The sequence below is a fragment of the Trachemys scripta genome, chromosome 22 (assembly GCF_013100865.1).
Source record: "Trachemys scripta elegans isolate TJP31775 chromosome 22, CAS_Tse_1.0, whole genome shotgun sequence".
Lineage (NCBI taxonomy): Eukaryota > Metazoa > Chordata > Testudines > Emydidae > Trachemys > Trachemys scripta.
Window position 1 is genome coordinate 12814259 of NC_048319.1, and position 19365 is coordinate 12833623.

General features: G+C 42.7%; 1 protein-coding gene across 2 annotated transcripts in view; it reads left to right on the forward strand.

Annotated features, from left to right (window-relative positions):
- FZR1 (fizzy and cell division cycle 20 related 1) overlaps positions 1 to 19365 on the forward strand; it is a 34419-nt gene that overhangs the window by 381 nt on the left and 14673 nt on the right. Inside the window, exons 2-5 of one of the 2 annotated variants that reach the window (XM_034755305.1) lie at positions 13877 to 14022; positions 18162 to 18287; positions 18622 to 18685; positions 18961 to 19088. In XM_034755305.1, coding sequence (XP_034611196.1) covers positions 13954 to 14022; positions 18162 to 18287; positions 18622 to 18685; positions 18961 to 19088 — 387 coding nt within the window. In that variant the 5' untranslated portion in view covers positions 13877 to 13953. The remainder of the gene's footprint in view (positions 1 to 13876; positions 14023 to 18161; positions 18288 to 18621; positions 18686 to 18960; positions 19089 to 19365) is intronic. The other variant, XM_034755306.1, reaches the window with a different exon arrangement.

Sequence of the window (19365 nt, forward strand, 5' to 3'; positions counted from 1 at the left end):
AGGGGCTCAGGCCTTGGGGGGCGGAGGGGCCCGGGCCCCTTACCGTGGGGGCGAGGAGCTCAGGCCTTGGGGGGCGGAGGGTGCAGGGCTCTTTGATCTGTGTGCTGGGGGGGTAGATCCAGGTTAGCCCCTCTCCCCACTTATATCACGGTTCAGCCTGGGGGGAGCGAAGGGGGTCACTTGAGCCAGTGCCCTGAGCTCAGGGGCCCCAGGAATGGCTGTAAGGGAGGTGAAATGGATGGAGTGGGGCCCCAGCAAACATGATGTAGGGGGCCCACAAATTTCTTTTAAGGGGCCTAGCCAATCCTCCCCTCGAGCTGACTCTGGGCACTGTTTGGCTGGCAGATGTGCACAGGGCCTCCTTATTCAGGTTGGCTTTACACAGATCTGCTCCAGCGGAGCTAATGCAGTGCCCTGTAGTACTTTGGGGATATTTTATTTAAGGTTTAAAATTTACAGAAGCAGTTCTCATCTCTTTAAGGTAGGGCTGTCAAGCGATTAAAAAAAAATTAATTGCGATTAATCGTATTGTTAATAATAGACTACCATTATTTAAAATATTTTTGGATGTTTTCTACATTTTCAAATATTGATTTCTATTACAACACAGAATATAAAGTGTACAGTGTTCACTTTATATTTATTTTTGATTACAAATATTTGTGCTGTAAAAAACAAAAGAAATAGTATTTTTAATTTACTTCATACAAGTACTGTAGTGCAATCTCTTTAACGTGAAAGTTGAACTTACAAATGTAAAATTATGTACAAAAAAACTGCATTCAAAAATAAAACAATATAAAACTTTAGAGTCTACAAGTCCACTCAGTCCTACTTCTTGTTCAGCCAGTCAGACAAACAAGTTTGTTTACATTTGCAGGAGATAATGCTGCCCACTTCTTTACAATGTCACCTGAAAGTGAGAACAGGCATTCGCATGGCACTGTTTTAGCCGGCATTGCAAGATAATTATGTGCTAGATGTGCTAAAGCTTCATATGTCCCTTCATCTTCAGCCACCATTCCAGAGGACATGCGTCCATGCTGATGACAGGTTCTGCTCGATAACGATTCTGACGCATGTTCACTTTCATCATCTTGAGTCTGATGCCACCAGCAGAAGGTTGATTTTCTTTTTTGGCGGTTTGGATTCTGTAGTTTCTGTATCACAGTATTGCTCTTTTAAGATTTCTGAGAGCATGCTTCACATCTCATCCCTCTCAGATTTTGGAAGGCACTTCAGATTCTTAAACCTTGGGTCGAGTGCTGTAGCTATCTTTAGAAATCTCACATTGGTACCTTCTTTGCGTTTTGTCAAATCTGTGTGAAAGTGTTCTTAAAACGAACAGCATGTGCTGGGTCATCATCCGAGACTGCTATAACGTGAAATATATGGCAGAATGCGTGTAAAACAGAGCAGGAGACGTACTATTCTCCCCCGAGGAGTTCAGTCAAAATTTAATTAACGCTTTATTTTTTTTTTTTTTTAACAAGCCTCATCAGCATGGAAGCATGTCCTGTGGAATGGTGGCCGAAGCATGAAGGGGCATATGAATGTTTATCATATCTGGCACATAAATACCTTGCAATACTGGCTACAAAAGTGCCTTGCAAATACCTGTTCTCACTTTCAGGTGACATTGTAAATAAGAAGCGGGCAGCATTATCTCCCATAAATGTAAACAAACTTGTTTGTCTTAGTGATTGGCTGAATAAGAAGTAGGACTGAGCGGACTTGTAGGCTCTGAAGTTGTACATTGTTTTGAGTGCAGTTATGTAACAAAAAAATCTACATTTGTAAGTTGCACTTTCACCACAACGAGATTGCACTACAGTACTTGTATGAGGTGAATATACTATTTCTTTTGTTTGTCATTTTTACAGCGCAAATATTTGTAATAAAAATAATAATATAAAGTAAGCACTGTACACTTTGTATTCTGTATTGTAATTTAAATCAATATATTTGAAAATGTAGAAAAACATTCAAAATATTTAATAAATTTCAATTGGTATTCTATTTAACAGTGCGATTCAGACTGCGATTAATCGCACTCAATTTTTGTAATCACCACCATTAATTTTTTTGAGTTAATCACATGAGTTAACTGCGATTAATTGACAGCCCTACTTTAAGGTAATCAACAAGACTTTTGGCTGTAATGTTGCAGGATGTATCTGAACGTTTTCTTTAACTGCGCTTATTTCCTATACACATCAACTGCTTGTGAATGTGTTTTTGGAAGTGGTTTGGTGTCAATGGTAGTCAAACCGAGTTTAAGAAGGAGGTGATTTTGACTAGTGTGTCAACACTTTTCAAACACGGATCCTTCTGTATTGAGCCTAGGAGCCAAAAATCGCTTTCTTGCATTTTCAGCATCCTTTGTGAAATGAATTTGTCCAGGTGCTGGTGTGACAAGTGTCCCTGTTATGAAAAATATCAACACATTTGGCACCAGCTGTCAGTTCAGTTGGCCATCTTGGCAGAAAGACCAAGACTGGACTGGGCCATTGGGGACTGAATTTGCTCCTTAGACCTAGAGATGGGGCAGTGTGAGGGGAAACTGGTGCTACTGCTGCCTGTACTGTATCAATTCTACAAATAGAGGATTCTACTCTCCAAGAGTATCGAGCCAGCACCATTCAGTAACACAAAACGATTTCCTTTTTTATAGGGATGCTGTCAAAGTGGATGGATAGGCTCAAAATTTTAATCTTGTTTAAAAACAGCTGTTAAAAATTGTCACACTCGAATATCTATTAGTCTCCATAACAAGGGCAGCACACTTAGGGCACGTCTTCACTAGCAACGTTAAAGCGCTGCCGCGGCAGCGTTTTAACATGGCTGTGTAGTTGCGGCACCAGTGCTGGGGGAGAGCTCTCCCAGCGCTGTAAAAAACCCACTCCCGTGAGGGGAATAGCTCCCAGCAGTGGGAGCACGGCTCCCAGCACTGCTGCACTGTCTACACTACCACTTTATAGCACTGAAATTTGCAGCGCGCAGGGTTTTTGTTTTCTTTTTTTCACACCCCTGAGTGAGAAAGTTTCAGCGCTGGAATGTGGCAGTGTAGATGAGGCCTTAATGTGTTGGATTTGCTTGACTGCATGCGTGTGTCTTCTGCTGTTCTCATTTCTACCCTAATCAGTCCTTGTGAACAATGGTGATGATCTTGAAACGTACTACAAGAATCCAGAAAGATCCTTGAGCAGATGTATGGCGCATCCATGTTACTAAGGGAATGAAGTGTGGTATATGTACATCTAAACCAAAACAAAGCTGATAGACTTCTATTTTGAGGCCTCCCTACTGAGCCAATGTACCTCAACCTGACTTGGAAAGAGTCACTGTTAGACGTGAAAAGGGTAATTCAGTTTCTGTGGCCTCTTCAATCCTTGGTTTCATTGCCAAAATTGCTAACAATGGTGGTAATTGTGATGGTGGTTTTCGTGAGGTGAACACTTGTCAGCTGGGGACTAGACCCAAATTCAGTTCCCATAAACCACTGGACATCCATCAGAAGACAACAACACGGTGTCATTAGCCCCTAGGCTGTATATAAACAAGCAACGTAGAGGTAAAAGGCTCTAGAGCTTTTCCAGAGCTGAAGAAGAGCTCTGTGTAAGCTTGACAGCTTGCCTCTTTCACCAACGGAGGATATTACTTCATCCACCTGGTCTCTCTAGCTTATTGTCAGTCTCCTTACTAACCATTTTCCCCCTTTTCATTTGTTTTAACAGTAGAACGTTTTTTTTTTTTTTTTTTTTTTTAAAGGAGGTGGTGCACAATTCATGGATCTAGAAATTCTAAACCCAGCTTCTTTTCTTTTACAGTAGATGGAGAATCTTCCTTTGGAATAGTCATTAAAACTAAATGAAACCTCTTAGATAGTTTTGGAGGAATTTGACAAAGCCCCAATCTTAACATTTTATCATTTAAATGAATTTTACTTGATCTGTAGCTCTCTGAAGGCACTGTGCTCACTTTCCTGGGGAGAAGTGCTGAATCTTATTGAAATAGTGTGTTTGATGCTAGCACAGTGCTTCATGCTTAAGAGTTCATCACTAATAGTAATTCCCATGCCGATAAGTTTCTCATATTTAAAAATAGTGTTTTATGTATAAATAGAATTTGGTGAAGTTGTCGGCTGGGGCTGGTGCATTTATATAAATGCTGTGATTTGTTTTTCTTTATGGCTGGGACTGGATTGTATTCTAAGTAGTTAAAACATCAGGTGTGTTCTGTTTTTTTTGTTTTGTTTAATGGCTTGCTTTTCAGCAAAATTCTACAAGAATTAGAGACTTAGTGCATTTTACAATTTTGGTTTAGATTTGCAGGTGTCTGGTAAGACTCAATTACAATACAGCAGACCTGGTTTCTTAGGTTAGCACTGTTAACAGTTCCATGTACTTTTTCTCATGAGGCATTAGAAAACAATAAGTACAAAATAGAATTGTCTGAGTAAAAACTCTTGTAGCGCCTTCATGGAGCTCATCTGTTATAGTATCTGCATGTGAGCATTTGAGATAACAGTACTATTAGACACATGGGGCTTGTACATAAGACTGCATGTGGGAGCTGTGGCGTAAAAGAAACATAGATCAGGGGAGATTCCAATAAAGCAAGGTAATGTAGTCCTGGAATGTACAGGCCAGGAGATAATGTTTCCTTCAAAACATGGCATCCCTAGGATGCATGGTTATCCATGCAGTAACTGTTTTTCCCGCAACCTCTGTCAAAGGGCTACTTGAGTATTAGTACACGCAATCAGCCAAATCCCCTTGGATAAATGGGATTCTACTGTATACAGTAGAACCTCAGAGTTACGAACACATCAGGAATGGAGGTCGTTTGTAACTCTGAACAAAATGTTATGGTCTTTTAAAAGTTTAGAACAGAAGAACGGCCATACTGGGTCAGAGCAAAGGTCCATCTAGCCCAGTATCCTGTCTTCCGACAGTGGCCAATGCCAGGTGCCCAGAGGGAATGAACAGAACAGGTAATCCTCAAGTGATCCATCTCCTGTCGCCCACTCCCAGCTTCTGGCAAACAGAGACTAAGGACACCATCTGCCCATCCTGTCCTCCATGCATTTATCTAGTTATTTTTTGAACCCTGTCATAGTCTTGGCCTTCACAACATCCGCTGGCAAGGAGTTCCACAGGTTGACTGTGCGTGGTGTGAAAAAATACTTCCTTTTGTTTGTTTTAAATCTGCTGCCTATTAGTTTCATTGTGTGTTATGAGAAGGAGTAAATAACATTTCCTTATTTACTTTCTCCACACCAGTCATGATTTTATAGACCTTTATCATATCCCTCCTTAGTCGTCCCTTTTCCAAGCTGAAACGTCCCAGTCTTATTAATCTCTCCTCATACGGAAGCCATTCCATACCCCTAATCATTTTTGTTGCCCTCTTCTGAATCTTTTCCAAGTACAATATATCTTTTTTGAGATGGGGCAACCACATTTGCACGCAGTATTCAAGATGTGGGCGAACCATGGATTTATATAGAGGCAATCTGATATTTTTTGTCGTATTATCCATCCCTTTCTTAATGATTCCCAACATTCTGTTCGCTTTTTTGACTGCTGCTGCACTGAACATTGACTTAATACAGCTTTGAAACTTTACTATGCAGAAGAAAAATGCTGCTTTTAACCATCTTAATTTAAATGAAAGAAATACAGAAACAGTTCCCTTACCTTGTCAAATCTTTTTTTAAATTTTCCCTTTATTTTTTTAGTAGTTTACGTTTAAGACTGTACAGTATTTGTAGTTTTGTTTTGTTTTTTGTTTTTTTGGTCTCTGCTGCCTGATTGAATACTTCCAGTTCCAAATGAGGTGTGTGGTTAACCAGTCAGTTTGTAAGTCTGGTGTTCGTAACTCTGAGTTTCTACTGTACAACAAACACAAATTCTGTAGAGTTTGGTGGTCTATGACCAAAAAAGAACCGCATCATCAGTTTGTTTTTACTCACCTTGTGTCATTACTTGCAAAACTTTCACTTCCTTTTTTCTGTCCAGTGGCTTATGCAAAATGTGTTTGTGTGGGAGGTATTTAAGTCCATTTCCTAGTGGATAGGTGTCAATATCAGTAAAAAACATTGCTGTCACGTTTGGAACCTCACTTCCTATGCTGGCAGTCTCAACAAGGCCAAGGATTGAAGGGACATAGAAACTGCACTATAGAGGTACTGTGGTGGAGCAGCACAAGAGATGCTTGGATTGTCGTTGCCCATGTTGTATCTCTTTTATAGGACTTACCAGTCTGGCTGCATTTACTCATGACATGGGTGGAGAGGCATTTTTAGGTACTGATGCTACTTAGCTGAGCTTAGTGAGGAGTCAGACGGGACCCTGAGGCTCTCTGCCACTTTGATGAATGGGGCTGTGAGACTTCAACGGAAAGTGGAGACACTTGGCTAGTTCTTCAAGGTGTTTCCCCTTTCAGACCAGCGTTGCTTTGATCTTTGCTGAGTTCAGCTTGAGCCAGCAGCTCATCATGTAAGAGCTGACTTCTTGTAGGCACTGCAGTGTTTTAGTGGTGGTTCATTCCTCAGTTGAGAATGAGATGTGTAGTTGAGTGTCATCTGTGTACTGTTGACACCTGAGCCCATGGCATCTCGCTCATGGATCTTGTGGGTAGAGCCCTGAAAATCTGCAAATATCCACTTTATATCCATGGACCTTGGATGCGGATACAAATTTTGTATCCATGCAGGGCTCTACTTGTAGGACTCAGCAGGCGAGGGCCTTTGGAGAGGAGGAGCAGTTACCTATCCATGCTGAGCTCTGCTGGAGAGTGATGATTGGAATCATGGTAGTGCAGGACCACCTACTCCTGTTGTGTTCTGTAGGTGGGGTAGCTGTACCTTTTGGTGCAGTGTGTCAGAGGCTACAGAGAGCATGGAAATATTGCCTGTGCCCATGGCTATAAAAAGGCTGTCTCTTCTGCCCCACTAGAGCTGTCTCTGTGCTGTGCCCTGGTTCTGAGGCATCCAGGATGTTAGCTGATGTCACGTGTGGCTGAAGCTTGTTGTTATTACTTCTCTTTTCAAATATGCTGTTATAGATCATTTAATTTATGCTGAAGTCGGGGGTATTTCTTTAGAGCAGCGTCTTTCAAACTTTGGGTTGGGTCATGGCATGTCAGATGTTAAAAGTCCTGTTGGTGGTGCTGCCCAGCTAAGACAGGCTAGTGCCTACCTGTTCCGCCACCGCGCTGCACTCCGAAAGCAGCCAGCAGCAGGTCCGGCTTCTAGGCAGGAGGGCCATGGGGCCTGTGGGCGAGAGTCACGCGAAGCCGCTTGTGCACCTCCGCCCAGGAGCTGGACCTGCTGCTCGCCGCTTCCAGGGCGCAGCGCAGTCCGTGGCACCAGGCCAGTCGGGAAGCCTGCCTCTGCACCCCGGCTGCGCCACTGACCAGGAGCTGCCGGAGGTAAGTCTGTGCCCCAATCCCCTGCCTCAGTCCTGAGCCCCCCCAAACCTGGAACCCCTTCCTGCACCCCAAACCCTTCATCCCCAGCCCAGAGCCCTGACTCCCTCCCGCACTGCAGCCCTGAGCCCCCTCCCCCCCAAACCTGGAGCCCCTCCTGCTCCCCAAACTTCTCATCCCTCGCCCCACCCCAGAGCCTGTACCCCCCCAGCCCAGAGCCTTGACTCCTGCCCTGTCCCAGCCCAGAGCCCCCTCCCACACCCTGAACCCCTCATCCCCAGCTCCGTTGGGTCGCAGGCATCAACAATTTTCTTCAACTGGGTCCCCAGGAAAAAAGTTTTAAAACCACTGCTTTAGAGTATCAATTATTAAGACACATAAGTGTAATGAGCCAATTTCAGATTTAAGCCAGAATGATAAAAGAAGAATATTCCATTAACTAGTGTAAATCCAATATATTTTATTAGCAGAATTTCTCTTTTCTTATAAAACTTGGTTTTAACAATTTGGAGCCAGTTTTCAGTTAAACATAACTTTGTACCTTTATTATTAATAATATTTTATTAAATCACTTACTGGTTGAGATCTTGTTGGCTGTATCTAGCCTATGCTGACTTTTTATGTCCAGTTTCTAAAAATATAAGAGACAGGAGTCATGACCCGATACAATCTAACACCACTCTTACTAAAGTATGCAGTTTAGCCTAATTATTCCAGTTACCATGCTACACCTTCTTTCATTTTGTTGTCTGGTAATAGTCTTGATTGTAATAGCATTGTCTAGTGATTTAAAACATAGGATTGAGAGCCCGGAGACTTGAGTTGAACTCTGCTTTGCGTGACCTTGGGCAAATCACTTAACCTCTTTCTTACTCAGTTTTCCTCAGTAAAATATGGGAATCATATTTTGTTGTAAAGCTCTTTGAGAGCTTCAGATGATATTTTGAATTTCTTACTATTATTCAAGATTTATACTAAAATATAATTAAACACACTAATCCAAGCCAAGAGCAGCTTTTCTGATTTTTTTTTTAAACTTTTAAAAAAGCTCTGTTTTAAACTTGATTTTGTTATAAAAATTCTTAGGATGTAAATTGTAAAACATGTTTCTCTTGAAGATATAAAAGTGTAATCTGAAGAACAGTGCATGTTGGTATATACTCTAATGGGCTGGAGTATTTATTTTTACTAATTAAGCAGCTGTTAACTTGTACCCAGGCTGACCAGCGCTGCATATGAAAAATAAGTATTGAATTCACTGGTGGCATTATTATAACTTTTTTCTCTAGTGGCAAAAAAAAAAAAGCATAAACTGAAGTTAAAACAGACAGCTTCAACTATTTGAAAAGGCTCTTTCTTAACTTAAAATCTGACTGCAATTTCATCTTCACTTTCTTCAGCAAGAAATATAATGTGCAATAATATGTTCTATAGTCAAAGACATTGAATTATGATCCTTTTTCATTAGTATGAAGATCACTTAAAAAATTCTAGATCAGGAAAGAGCATATCCATGCATTTAAAACTTTTTCCAGTGGTATTCTGAATGCCAGTTTAACTAGTTGACAAAATAATTGCATTTGTTTTAATGTTGTTCTAATTGTAGTAGAACTTCAGAGTTACGAACACCTTGAGAATGGAGGTGGTTCATAATTCTGAACAAAGCATTATGGTTGTTTTTTCAAAAGTTTGCAACTGAACATTGACTTAATACAGCTTTTAAACTTTACTATGCAGAAGAAAAACGCTGCTTTCCCTTTATATTTTTAGTAGCTTACTTTTAACACAGTACTGTATTTATTTTTTCTCTCTCTCTCTCTACTGCTGTTTGATTGTGTAGTTGCAGTTCCAAATGGAATGTGTGGTTGACTAGTTAGTTCATAACTCTGGTGTTCGTATCTACTGTACATGCCTTGCTGCCTTGTGGAATATATATCCTGACACATGGGTTGTATCTACCCTGGACTCTTTACTCCTGGGGGAATTCTGCTCCGCTGCATGTGCGCAGAATTCATGTCCCCCACTGATTTCTTTGCTTCCCTGCAGAAAAATGACTTTCTGACGGAAGCAAAGGGAAGCTGCAAGAGCAGTCACGCATCACTCCTAAGCAGTGCAGGGACATTGTTTAAGGCACCTGGAGCATCCATCAGAGAGGTAAATCACCGTGTCGCTGGGGACACCCCAGCCAGTGGTTCTTACCCTGAGCCAAGATCACCTGCTAGTCTCATCTGGGCTGTAGGCAGGAGAGGACGGGACTTTCTCTTCCTCTGCAAGAAGTTGCTGGGACTATGTCAGATCCACCCCCAGAAACCTCCACCAGCTGCAGGAAGCTCAGATCCTCCTGTTTCCTGTCCCTATTGCTCCTTAGCTGTGGGGGGAGGGGTCACTGGATGGGGAGCTGCTCCCCCATCCACCCAAACCCCGTGCATCCGGACCTCCCATACTCAGACACCCCTGCCAAGCCTCACCCGGTACATCCAGAACTCCCCATGCCCTCTACACCTGAACCCCAGCCAGTGACCCTCAACCCCTGCATCTGGAGCCCTCCTGCACCCAGGCTCCCCTTCCTCTGGACTCCCACTCCTGCACCCAGACCGCCTCTCACTTCCTGCACTCAAACCGTTACCCTGATGCCCCACCCCCTGCACCACCCTGAGCACCCACATACAGACCCCCATGCCACTGACCCCCAACTAGCTGCACCCAGACCCCTCAGCTGAGCTGAAGCCCCTGTGGAGTCCCATTGCACCTGGAACTTCTCGCCCAACGAGCCTCTTTGCATCCAGATCGCCCTACACCTAGACCCCTCACCCTTGGATCCTGTCTGGTTGAGTCTGCTTGCCCCACACCTGGTGTGCCTGGTGCAGAGGGGCAGGGCCCCAGGGTGTTTCTGGGGCAGGCCCAGGCCTTGTGCTGTGTCAGGGTTGGGTGCAGCCTCACCGCAGAGTCCGTGTCCCGGGGTGGAGGGTCTGCAGGGAGATCTCCCACTTTTGTGCAGCCATTGGCCTGTGCTCCCCACTGTCATGCTGCAGCCTCTGCATTTATTTACTGACAAATAAAACTTGTAGAATTTTAAAATATTATGTGTAGAATTTTTAATTTTTTGGCGCAGAATTCCTTCAGGAGTAACTCTTTAGCAGTGTTGACATTGGGTATCAAACACAGGTTTCTCCACCCTCTCAACCACAGTTGAACTCTCTTGACCCTGATCACACCAGCAGGGCAAGAGAGTTGAACATTTGGCTTTAACAAACCCTGCCTATCCATTTCATTCATATAGAAGTTGGCGGTGATCCTTTTAAAATGGGTGCTAAACTGTTTATGTAGGTTCCAAACACAGGTTATAATTACGCTATACTTGACACTAGGACTATCAAAGCCAGTGGAATTCATAAACTGCACAAGCAGTCTGCCTCTATTTATTGTTCTCTTCATAATTAAAAAAAATTCTAGACAATTAAATGCAAACATCTAGTGTTAAAATAATGTTAGGGTTTTGGTTTCAAGCACACGCAAGCTGGCAAGTTAGATAGCTGATTGAGCACCATTAGCACTTTTTGCCCTGATGCTTCTGTGCAGTATTTTCTCTTCTTCCTTCCTTGTTAAATGGGTTAAAGCTACTCTTTTTGTTGTTAAAGAGTATCATAAAATATACAAGATGCGAAGTGTGGCTGAGGTACTGTTGTCACACAACCTTAATTTTGTGAACTTCTTCACTGAGGTCTTGCAAACTTAAGTTTACTTTTTATATTTAACTTGTTATACAACTGACACATCTTGTGTGTAACAGTGATTTGGATTAAAATACTGAACAGTTTTAGTAGCATGATTAAAAGTAGATGCAGTGTTCTTATGTTGGATTACTCTAATTTTATTGGTACATATACAGATGAAAAGGAGTCTGGTGGCACCTTAAAGACTAACAGATTTATTTGGGCATAAGCTTTCGTGAGTAAAGAAGAAGTGAGGTTTTTACTCACGAAAGCTTATGCCCAAATAAATCTGTTAGTCTTTAAGGTGCCACCAGACTCCTTGTTTTTGTAGATACAGACTAACACGGCTACCCCCTGATACTTGATATACAGATGATGGTCTCCTGAGTAGTGTGGAAAAGTGAACGTTTTTCCTGAAATTCTGGTTTTGAGACTAGTGACTGTCATGGGTGTCACGTGGCTATCCTAGTGAAATGTTGGTACTTAGTAGCAGTAAGACGTTGTGGTTTTATTTTTTTAAAGCTTTCAGAAGTTGTTAGTGACTCTTAATTTTGCAAAACGTAGGGCCTCTTCCAAAGTTTTGTGAAGTCCATTGGAGTCTTTCCACTGACTTCAAAGGATTTTGAATCAGGTCCTGAGGGTCATATTTTCAAGAGTTCAGCCCCAAGTTGCTGCCACTGAGAACAATGTACCATTTTACCTGCTTTTACTAAAATAAATTCCTTAAATTTCGGGAAGGTTAAAAAGAAATACACAAACTTCTTATTGCTACTGAAAGTAGCAACGCATTTTACGAGGCTAATGTTTTCTGGCGATTTTCTGGGATCACACAATCTTGAAATGAAAATTACTATAATGTTATGAATCTAATGCAATGCTTAGTTATGTGCTCAGAGAGTTACAATACATGCTGCTGAGTGAACTCAAAAATCCGGCTATATGTTTAAAGGTTTTGGTGTGTTCTGTTAGGCAAACTGTCTCAGTTTTAGAAAAACGATGTGTATCCATGATCAAAAATCTCTTCCCTTGAATAGCTTTTGTTTATATATGTTACAAGTTGAGCACTGTAAATTGGGACATCGCTGATTTCAACAGCAGTGATTGGTTTAAAGTTTTAAATTAACCATGTTGATGCACATGCATGAGGAAACATGGGTTTATATTCTCAGACCATTCTCATTTATATTACATTCACTTGACACCAATCTAGGAGTATTTTTTGATCTGTTTTAAGCAAAGGATAGTAAGTGTGTTAACATTCCCAAATGAAAACCTTCATCTTTCCGTGATTAACTGAAATCATGTTTTCTGCAAAACATCAACATCTCAAAATCTGTATGTGATGAGATTTGTCAGTGTATATCGTGTACAAACAGGATTTCCAGTTTTTGCTTTGGTCAGGATTTAACCTAAAACAAGACACCCTGTATATTCCCAACAAACTGCTGTTGCCATTTTCTGTATATTGTAGCCACAGAGTCCTAAAATGCATCTTTTAGGAAGCTACATTAGAGTGACAATGCAGTAGATGAGAAAAGTTTGTCAGATGACTGATGTCTTTAGTTGTCCTTTCTCATGCCTGAAAGAAAAGGGAGTTCTGTTTAAAGTGTGATCTGGTAATCTAATGGTATAAGTTCTGTAAGTAGCTGAAAAGCTGTAAGACTGTGAGACTAGAACTTGAAAGATAATGTTTAATTATGTTTAATTTTGTATGACACATTTACTAAAATCTTACCAACCCAATGTAAATGAATATCTGTTGTGAAATCACATCATCCTGGATCTTATAACTGAAAGATAACCAGGGCGTGGCTACTCTACTGCAGCTACAGCTGTAGCACTGTAGTGTAGATACTCCCTCATCGACAGGTGAGGTTTTTCCATCAATGTAGTTTAATCCATTTCTCTGAGAGGCGGTAGCTAGATCGACTGAGAAGTTATTCCACTGACCTAGCTGTGTCTATACTGGGGATAAGGGTAACCTAACTGGTTTTCAGGGTGTGAAATTTTTCACAGCACTGAACAGCATAGCTAGGTAGATCGAATTTTTAAGCATAAACCAGGTCTCAGTGGAGACTAGGACCAACTGTCCACCCAGCACTGTAGCGCTGGGTGGTATCAGCAGCCATGAGGATAATAGTGTGGTGTAATATAATACATTCCATGGGTGGTGTACCCGAGCCCACTTATCCACTGATGCTTTAAAACTCCCACCCCCCAATCTGGGTCTATGCTGGTTATGTGATCTGTATGCATCTCGTGATCTTTGTAACCGATACCTATAATTCCTCATAACTCAAGCCTGACTCCGGATGTAAAGTACCTTCCCTCTTAACTTGTGTATATTTAATTTTAAACATTAACTTTAATAAAATTCCTAACCAGCTAGTGCACTGACTCTGTGCTATGCTTTACCAGTTGAAATTCTGAATACTGTGCGACAGAGAGGCAAAATGGTCCTGTCTCTAAAGCACAAGATTTGAGTTGAGACTTCTAGCTTCCATTTGTGATCCTGCTACTCACTTAGCCTTTCTGTGCTTCGCTTCACAGATTGTGGGAGAAATTTTGTGTACTTCTCATGCTGGTTGGGTGGCTTAATTCATTAATGTCTGTAAAGTGCTTTGAGCATCTCCCATGGGCAGTGGTATAGAAATGAAATTTGGTGGTGGCAGTGGGTTTGTATATGGGGCTGTGCACCATTTGTTGACTTTCTTCCTGTTTTGTTGCAGCAGACTGATTACTGGCTAGACTTCATGAATAGAAAGTCCTGGGACTGTTAGACTCCCCAGCCCCCACCCTTTCCACCATGGACCAGGATTATGAGAGACGTCTCCTGCGCCAGATCAACATCCAGAATGAAAACACAATGCCTTGTGTAAGTCAGCACATTTCCACTGTGCCTAATGATTCTCCTAGTGACTTACCCAGGTGCCTCTGCCCCTCCCCACATCCCCCAACAAAGAACCGACTTTATTCTGTGAGCTCTAATGTGCTTTCTCTACTGTCCTTCAGACAGGCTATCTAGCGTCCTATATGAGCTACTTACTAGCATAGAGGCCTTTAGTTATAAACTAAACCAAACCTTTGACTGAAATGCTCTACTGTCTAAGTTTCTGAATTGTCCTGGGAAACAATTACTCAAACAACTTCTTAATTTGGCCAGTTTTTATCCGCTAAAATTTGTTAAATCTCTGTATGTATGTAATACTCAGAAGCCTAAGGGTGTTATAACATCTTTATATAGTTTCCTGATGTCAAGTACTGAATAATAATCTCATTAGGTACTACTGGAATATAGACAGTTGAATTTTTTTAAGCTAGCAAATCTTCTGAATGTTGGGGGTATACGATAGGTGGACTTTAGATGCACACTGATCTTCCAGCTTTTTTGCGGTGTTTTACGTCATAAGAGCATAATAATGGCCATACTTGGTCAGATCAGTGGTCCCTCTAGCCCAGTATCCTGTCTTCTGAAGCATCTGGCCTTAGCCAGCATCAGAGGGAATAATCCGAACAGGGCAATTATCGAGTCATTTATCCCCAGTCAGAGGCTTACAGCCATATAGAACATAGGGTTGCATCCCTAACCAGCTTGGCTAATAGGTCCATTCTTGGCTATCTTGCATCAACGTATCTAATTGAACCCAGTTATAGTTTTGGGCTTCACAGCATCTCGTGACAGTGACTTCCACACGTTAACTGTGTGTTATGTGAAGTAATTCCCTTTTTTTAAAACAAACAAACCTGCTGCCTATTAATTTTTGTCGGGTGACCCTTAGTTCTTGAATTATGTGAAAGGGTAAATAACGCTTCCGTATTCACTTTCTCCACACCAGTCATGATTTTATAGACCTCTAGCCTATCCCTCTTTAGTCATCTTTTCTAAGATAAACAGTCCCAGTCGTCTTAATCTCTCCTCATATGGAAGCTGATCCATATCCGTAATCATTTGTATTGCTCTTCTCTGTACATTTTCCAGTTGTAATATATCTTTGAGCTAGGCCAAGTAGAACCACACTCCGTATTCAAGGTGTGGGGGTACCATGGATTTATATAGTGGCATTATGATCTTATCGATCCCTTTCCTTAATGGTTCTGAACATTCTGTTAGCTTTTTTGACTGCCACTGCAAACTGAGCAGGTGTTTTCAGCGAACTATCAATGATTTGATTACTCCAAGATCTTTCTTGATTGGTAACAGCTAATTTAGACCCCATCGTTTTGTATGTATAGTTGGGATTGTTTTCCAGTGTGCATTACTTCTCATTTATCAACATTGAATTTCATCTGCCATTTTGTTGCCCCGTCACCCAGTTTTGTGAGTTCCCTTAGTTAAATCCAAAGAAAACTGTGAAGAATTACAATCTTGCGTAATTTTGTATAATCTGAAAACTTCGCCACCTCACTGTTTTGTTAAGATCATTTATGAATATGGTGATCAGCACTGATCCCAGTACGGTTCCTTGGGTGACCCCTCTGTTTACCTCTCTCCACTCTGAAAAGTGACCGTTTATTCCTACCCTCCGTTTCCTATATTTTAACCAGTTACTGAGCCATGAGAGCCTCTTGTCCCATGACAGCTTACTTTGCTTAAGAGCTTCTGGTGAGGGACCTTGTCAAAGGTTTTCTGAAAGTCCAAGTACACTATATCCATTGGTTCACCCTTGTCCACATGTTTGTTGACCCCCTCAAACAATTCTAATAAATTGGTGAGGCAAGTAAAATATTCTTCTGAAATCCTTTGGGAGAGACTGTATTGTACCCCTTAGAGGCGTGGCCCAAGCATTGCATTCCAGTGGAAGGGGGTCAAAGGTTACTTTCATCCACCTTTGTGCGTCCCAGATTTGGGGTGCCTCTGGGGCCTAAAATGGCAGCTGGGGTAAGTTAGGCTCAGCAGCTGGACCCAAGGGGCACTGTAGGCTGTGGTGCCACCGTAGAGCGCCATAGTGCTATGCCATGGTGCCCAGTATTGCCAGTTCTTGTAATTTTATTGTGAGACTTGTGATATTTGATGTGTTACTTAACACCCCTGCTCCTGGAGACAAGTGATTACATTAATCTTGGCTCATGTTTTTAAAAAGTAAGTTTCTCACTCTCATGTTTGCAGAGAAAAGCTTGAACACATGTCTCAAATGCATCCAGAAGCACAAATTTTAATTTTATCAGATTGGTTTAAAAATCTCATAACTTTTGGACAGTTGGGGTTGGCAATACTTCCCCCTGTGGTGGGTCTTACCGGGAGGCCTGTAGCTTCCTTACACAACACCTGTGCTGAGAGAATTGTCCTCCAGCTAGCCCCGAGTGTGTTAAGGTCCTTGTATGCTGTGACATGGCCCTAAATTGCACCCGCTGTCTCTATGTGGATATGCCTTCAAATCGTTACAAGTCTGTGATACAGTCTAATCCAGGGATCGGCAACCTTTGGCCCTCTGCTCGCCAGGGTAAGCACCCTGGCGGGCCGGGCCGGTTTGTTTTCCTGCCGCGTCCACAGGTTCGGCTGATCGCAGCTCCCACTGGGCGCGGTTCACTGCTCCAGGCCAATGGGGGCTGCGGAAGCAGCGGCTAGCACATCCCTCGTCCCGCACCGCTTCCCGCAGCCCCTATTGGCCTGGAGCGATGAACCGCGGCCAGTGGGAGCCGCGATCGGCCGAACCTGCAGATGTGGCAGGTAAACAAACCGGCCCAGCCCGCCTGGGTGCTTACCCTGGTGAGCCGCGTGCCAAAGGTTGCCGATCTCTGGTCTAATCCATGTCATCCACTTATGTTGGTATTTCACTGTTCTTGCTTTCTTTGCCTTGGGTAAAGTGTGTAAATAGTCTAAAGACCGTGGTCTCGATCTCCATATCTTACTGAGTCTTGGAACGTGTCCTCAGCTGACATGATGCACGTAAATGGCTTTTAACTGAAATAAAATTCCCACCGGAGGATTCGTATATTAGTTCTGGTCATATCTGCTACGAACTCCATAATATCTTTTGCCATTACTAAGATCTTAAAATACACACTTAACTGTAGTCCTGCAGAGATTCTACTTGATGTAATTGATTTAGGTTCAATGCTGAATTTAAATGACAGTTGATGCTGAATGCACACTGAAGGGATACTTCTGGGTTACACACGATATCTCTAGTAAAACCAAGAAATATAAAAGAGGTCCCTTTATTCACCCCCTACAAGAACATTAGCATTATGGAGAAAACAAACAAATGTTAGAAAATTAGGAAGTAGTGTTAAGGTGACCTTTTCCCACACAACACGGCAGCCATGACTCTGCTCCCATAGGAATGCCAAGAGGACTTGGAAGCGTTGCTGTACTTATCTGACCTTAATAAAACCTGCTGTCTTCAGTGCGCGCACACTTACTCCAAACTCCTGTTCGTATGCTGTGGCGCCATTGGCATACATGGCAGCAGCCTGGGTATGGCAGAGATCACACTGGCCAAAAGGCTTAGGGAGGAGCAAGGTACTGAAATCTCCCTGCGGGACTCTCAGGGGTCAACACCCTCCCGTTCTGGAAGGATAGAAAAAAGATCGTGCTGAGTGCCTGCAACCTTCACTAGCACGTGTTTTGTGTGTGCGATATTCTTATAAGGTACAATACACTGTATGTTTATGTGAGGCCTGAATTGCTGCTAATTGGGTCTTTCAGACCAACAGGGGAAGGGATTCCAGTCATGCCAATACCTCACAGTGCCCTGCCTCCAGCTGCCCAGATTTCAAACCTCGGGACCATTGGCAAGAGCATACCAGCTGATCTCCACTGTTGAGAGGGAGTATGTGGAGAGACAGGTTCTTTAAGTGCTCCTGTTAGCACTTGTCAGTGGGAATTGTGCCTGTGTAAGGAGTGCTTACTAGGGTTGTAAGGTGATAAACTGTGTGTTCTGTCATTCCAGGTTTATTTGGCCCTAATGAAAGCAGATTTCTGGAGTCTGCCTTTCAGAGCCCACTGTGATCCAACATTTTTCCTGCCTGGTTCTTGCAGTGTCTCTCAATATGTAACTTTTTAAACTTCAGGTAGTTGAGATGAGACGAACACTGACACCTTCCAACTCTCCAATGTCCTCCCCCAGTAAACATGGAGACCGTTTCATTCCCTCAAGAGCTGGGGCCAACTGGAGCATTAACTTCCACAGAATAAATGTGAGTATTACCCCCGAGTTACACAGCACAAGGTATTTTTCTTAGCAGGATGGGGGAGTTCGCACAGAGTTAAAGAAGTTTGTTTGGCAGGAAAACTACTTCAGAGGACTAGTAGAGTATTACCTTCCCCCTCCGCTCCCCACTGCTTCACCTTCTGCTCTCCATCTCTTTTGCTGCTTCACTATTTGATGCCTCAGCATCACAATCGATTGCTGCAGATTTTTCAAGATGGTGGTGCTTTTCCCATTACTGGGGGGGGAAGAAAAGTGAATTTTGTGAGATCTTTGTTTGCAGTGACTGGAGTGTTTGTTAGCATATATTTTCCCCCCTCTAGGAAAACGAAAAGTCACCAAGTCAAAACAGAAAAGCAAAGGATGCTACCTCAGACAATGGCAAAGGTAGATGTGTTTTGTCCCACTTGTTCCTTTGTGTCTAGCTTTTGATTTGACACCGAAGTCATAGCATGGGCAACAGCAGTGCAAGCATCTCGCTTGCTGCCCTAGCTATTGGGCCACAGCCCTGACCTGGAGGCATCATCACAGGGAATATAACTTGGTCTTCACAGCCCATTCAGATGAGTTGACGTACCCCCCTGCAAGACCACTGCGTACCCCGGTTGAGAACCACTAGCGTAGGAGACTCTGCTCAAGAGCTCGTTTGTATGTTCGTACAGATGGCCTTGCTTACTCAGCCTTGCTAAAGAACGAACTGCTGGGAGCAGGGATTGAGAAAGTGCAGGACCCGCAGACCGAGGACAGGAGACTGCAGCCATCCACGCCAGAGAAGAAGAGCCTCTTCACGGTAAGTTTGGCTAGCAATGCATCGGTCCGCATTGCTCATGCGAGAGGAGTTGGACACTCCTCAAATATGCTAGCAGGTGCATAGTGTAATAGCTATATTAAGAAGTCTAGCCAAGGTTTAAAATGAGTCATCAATAGTATGGAATGACTAGTGTGGGTTGTATTAGTAACAAAATCCAGTGGACACTGTCCACAGACAGCATGAGAAACTGCTGCTTGCTGCAGAAATCCTTCTTTCCTGAATTATGACCGAGGGTTTGAAAGACTGTTTTGGAAAG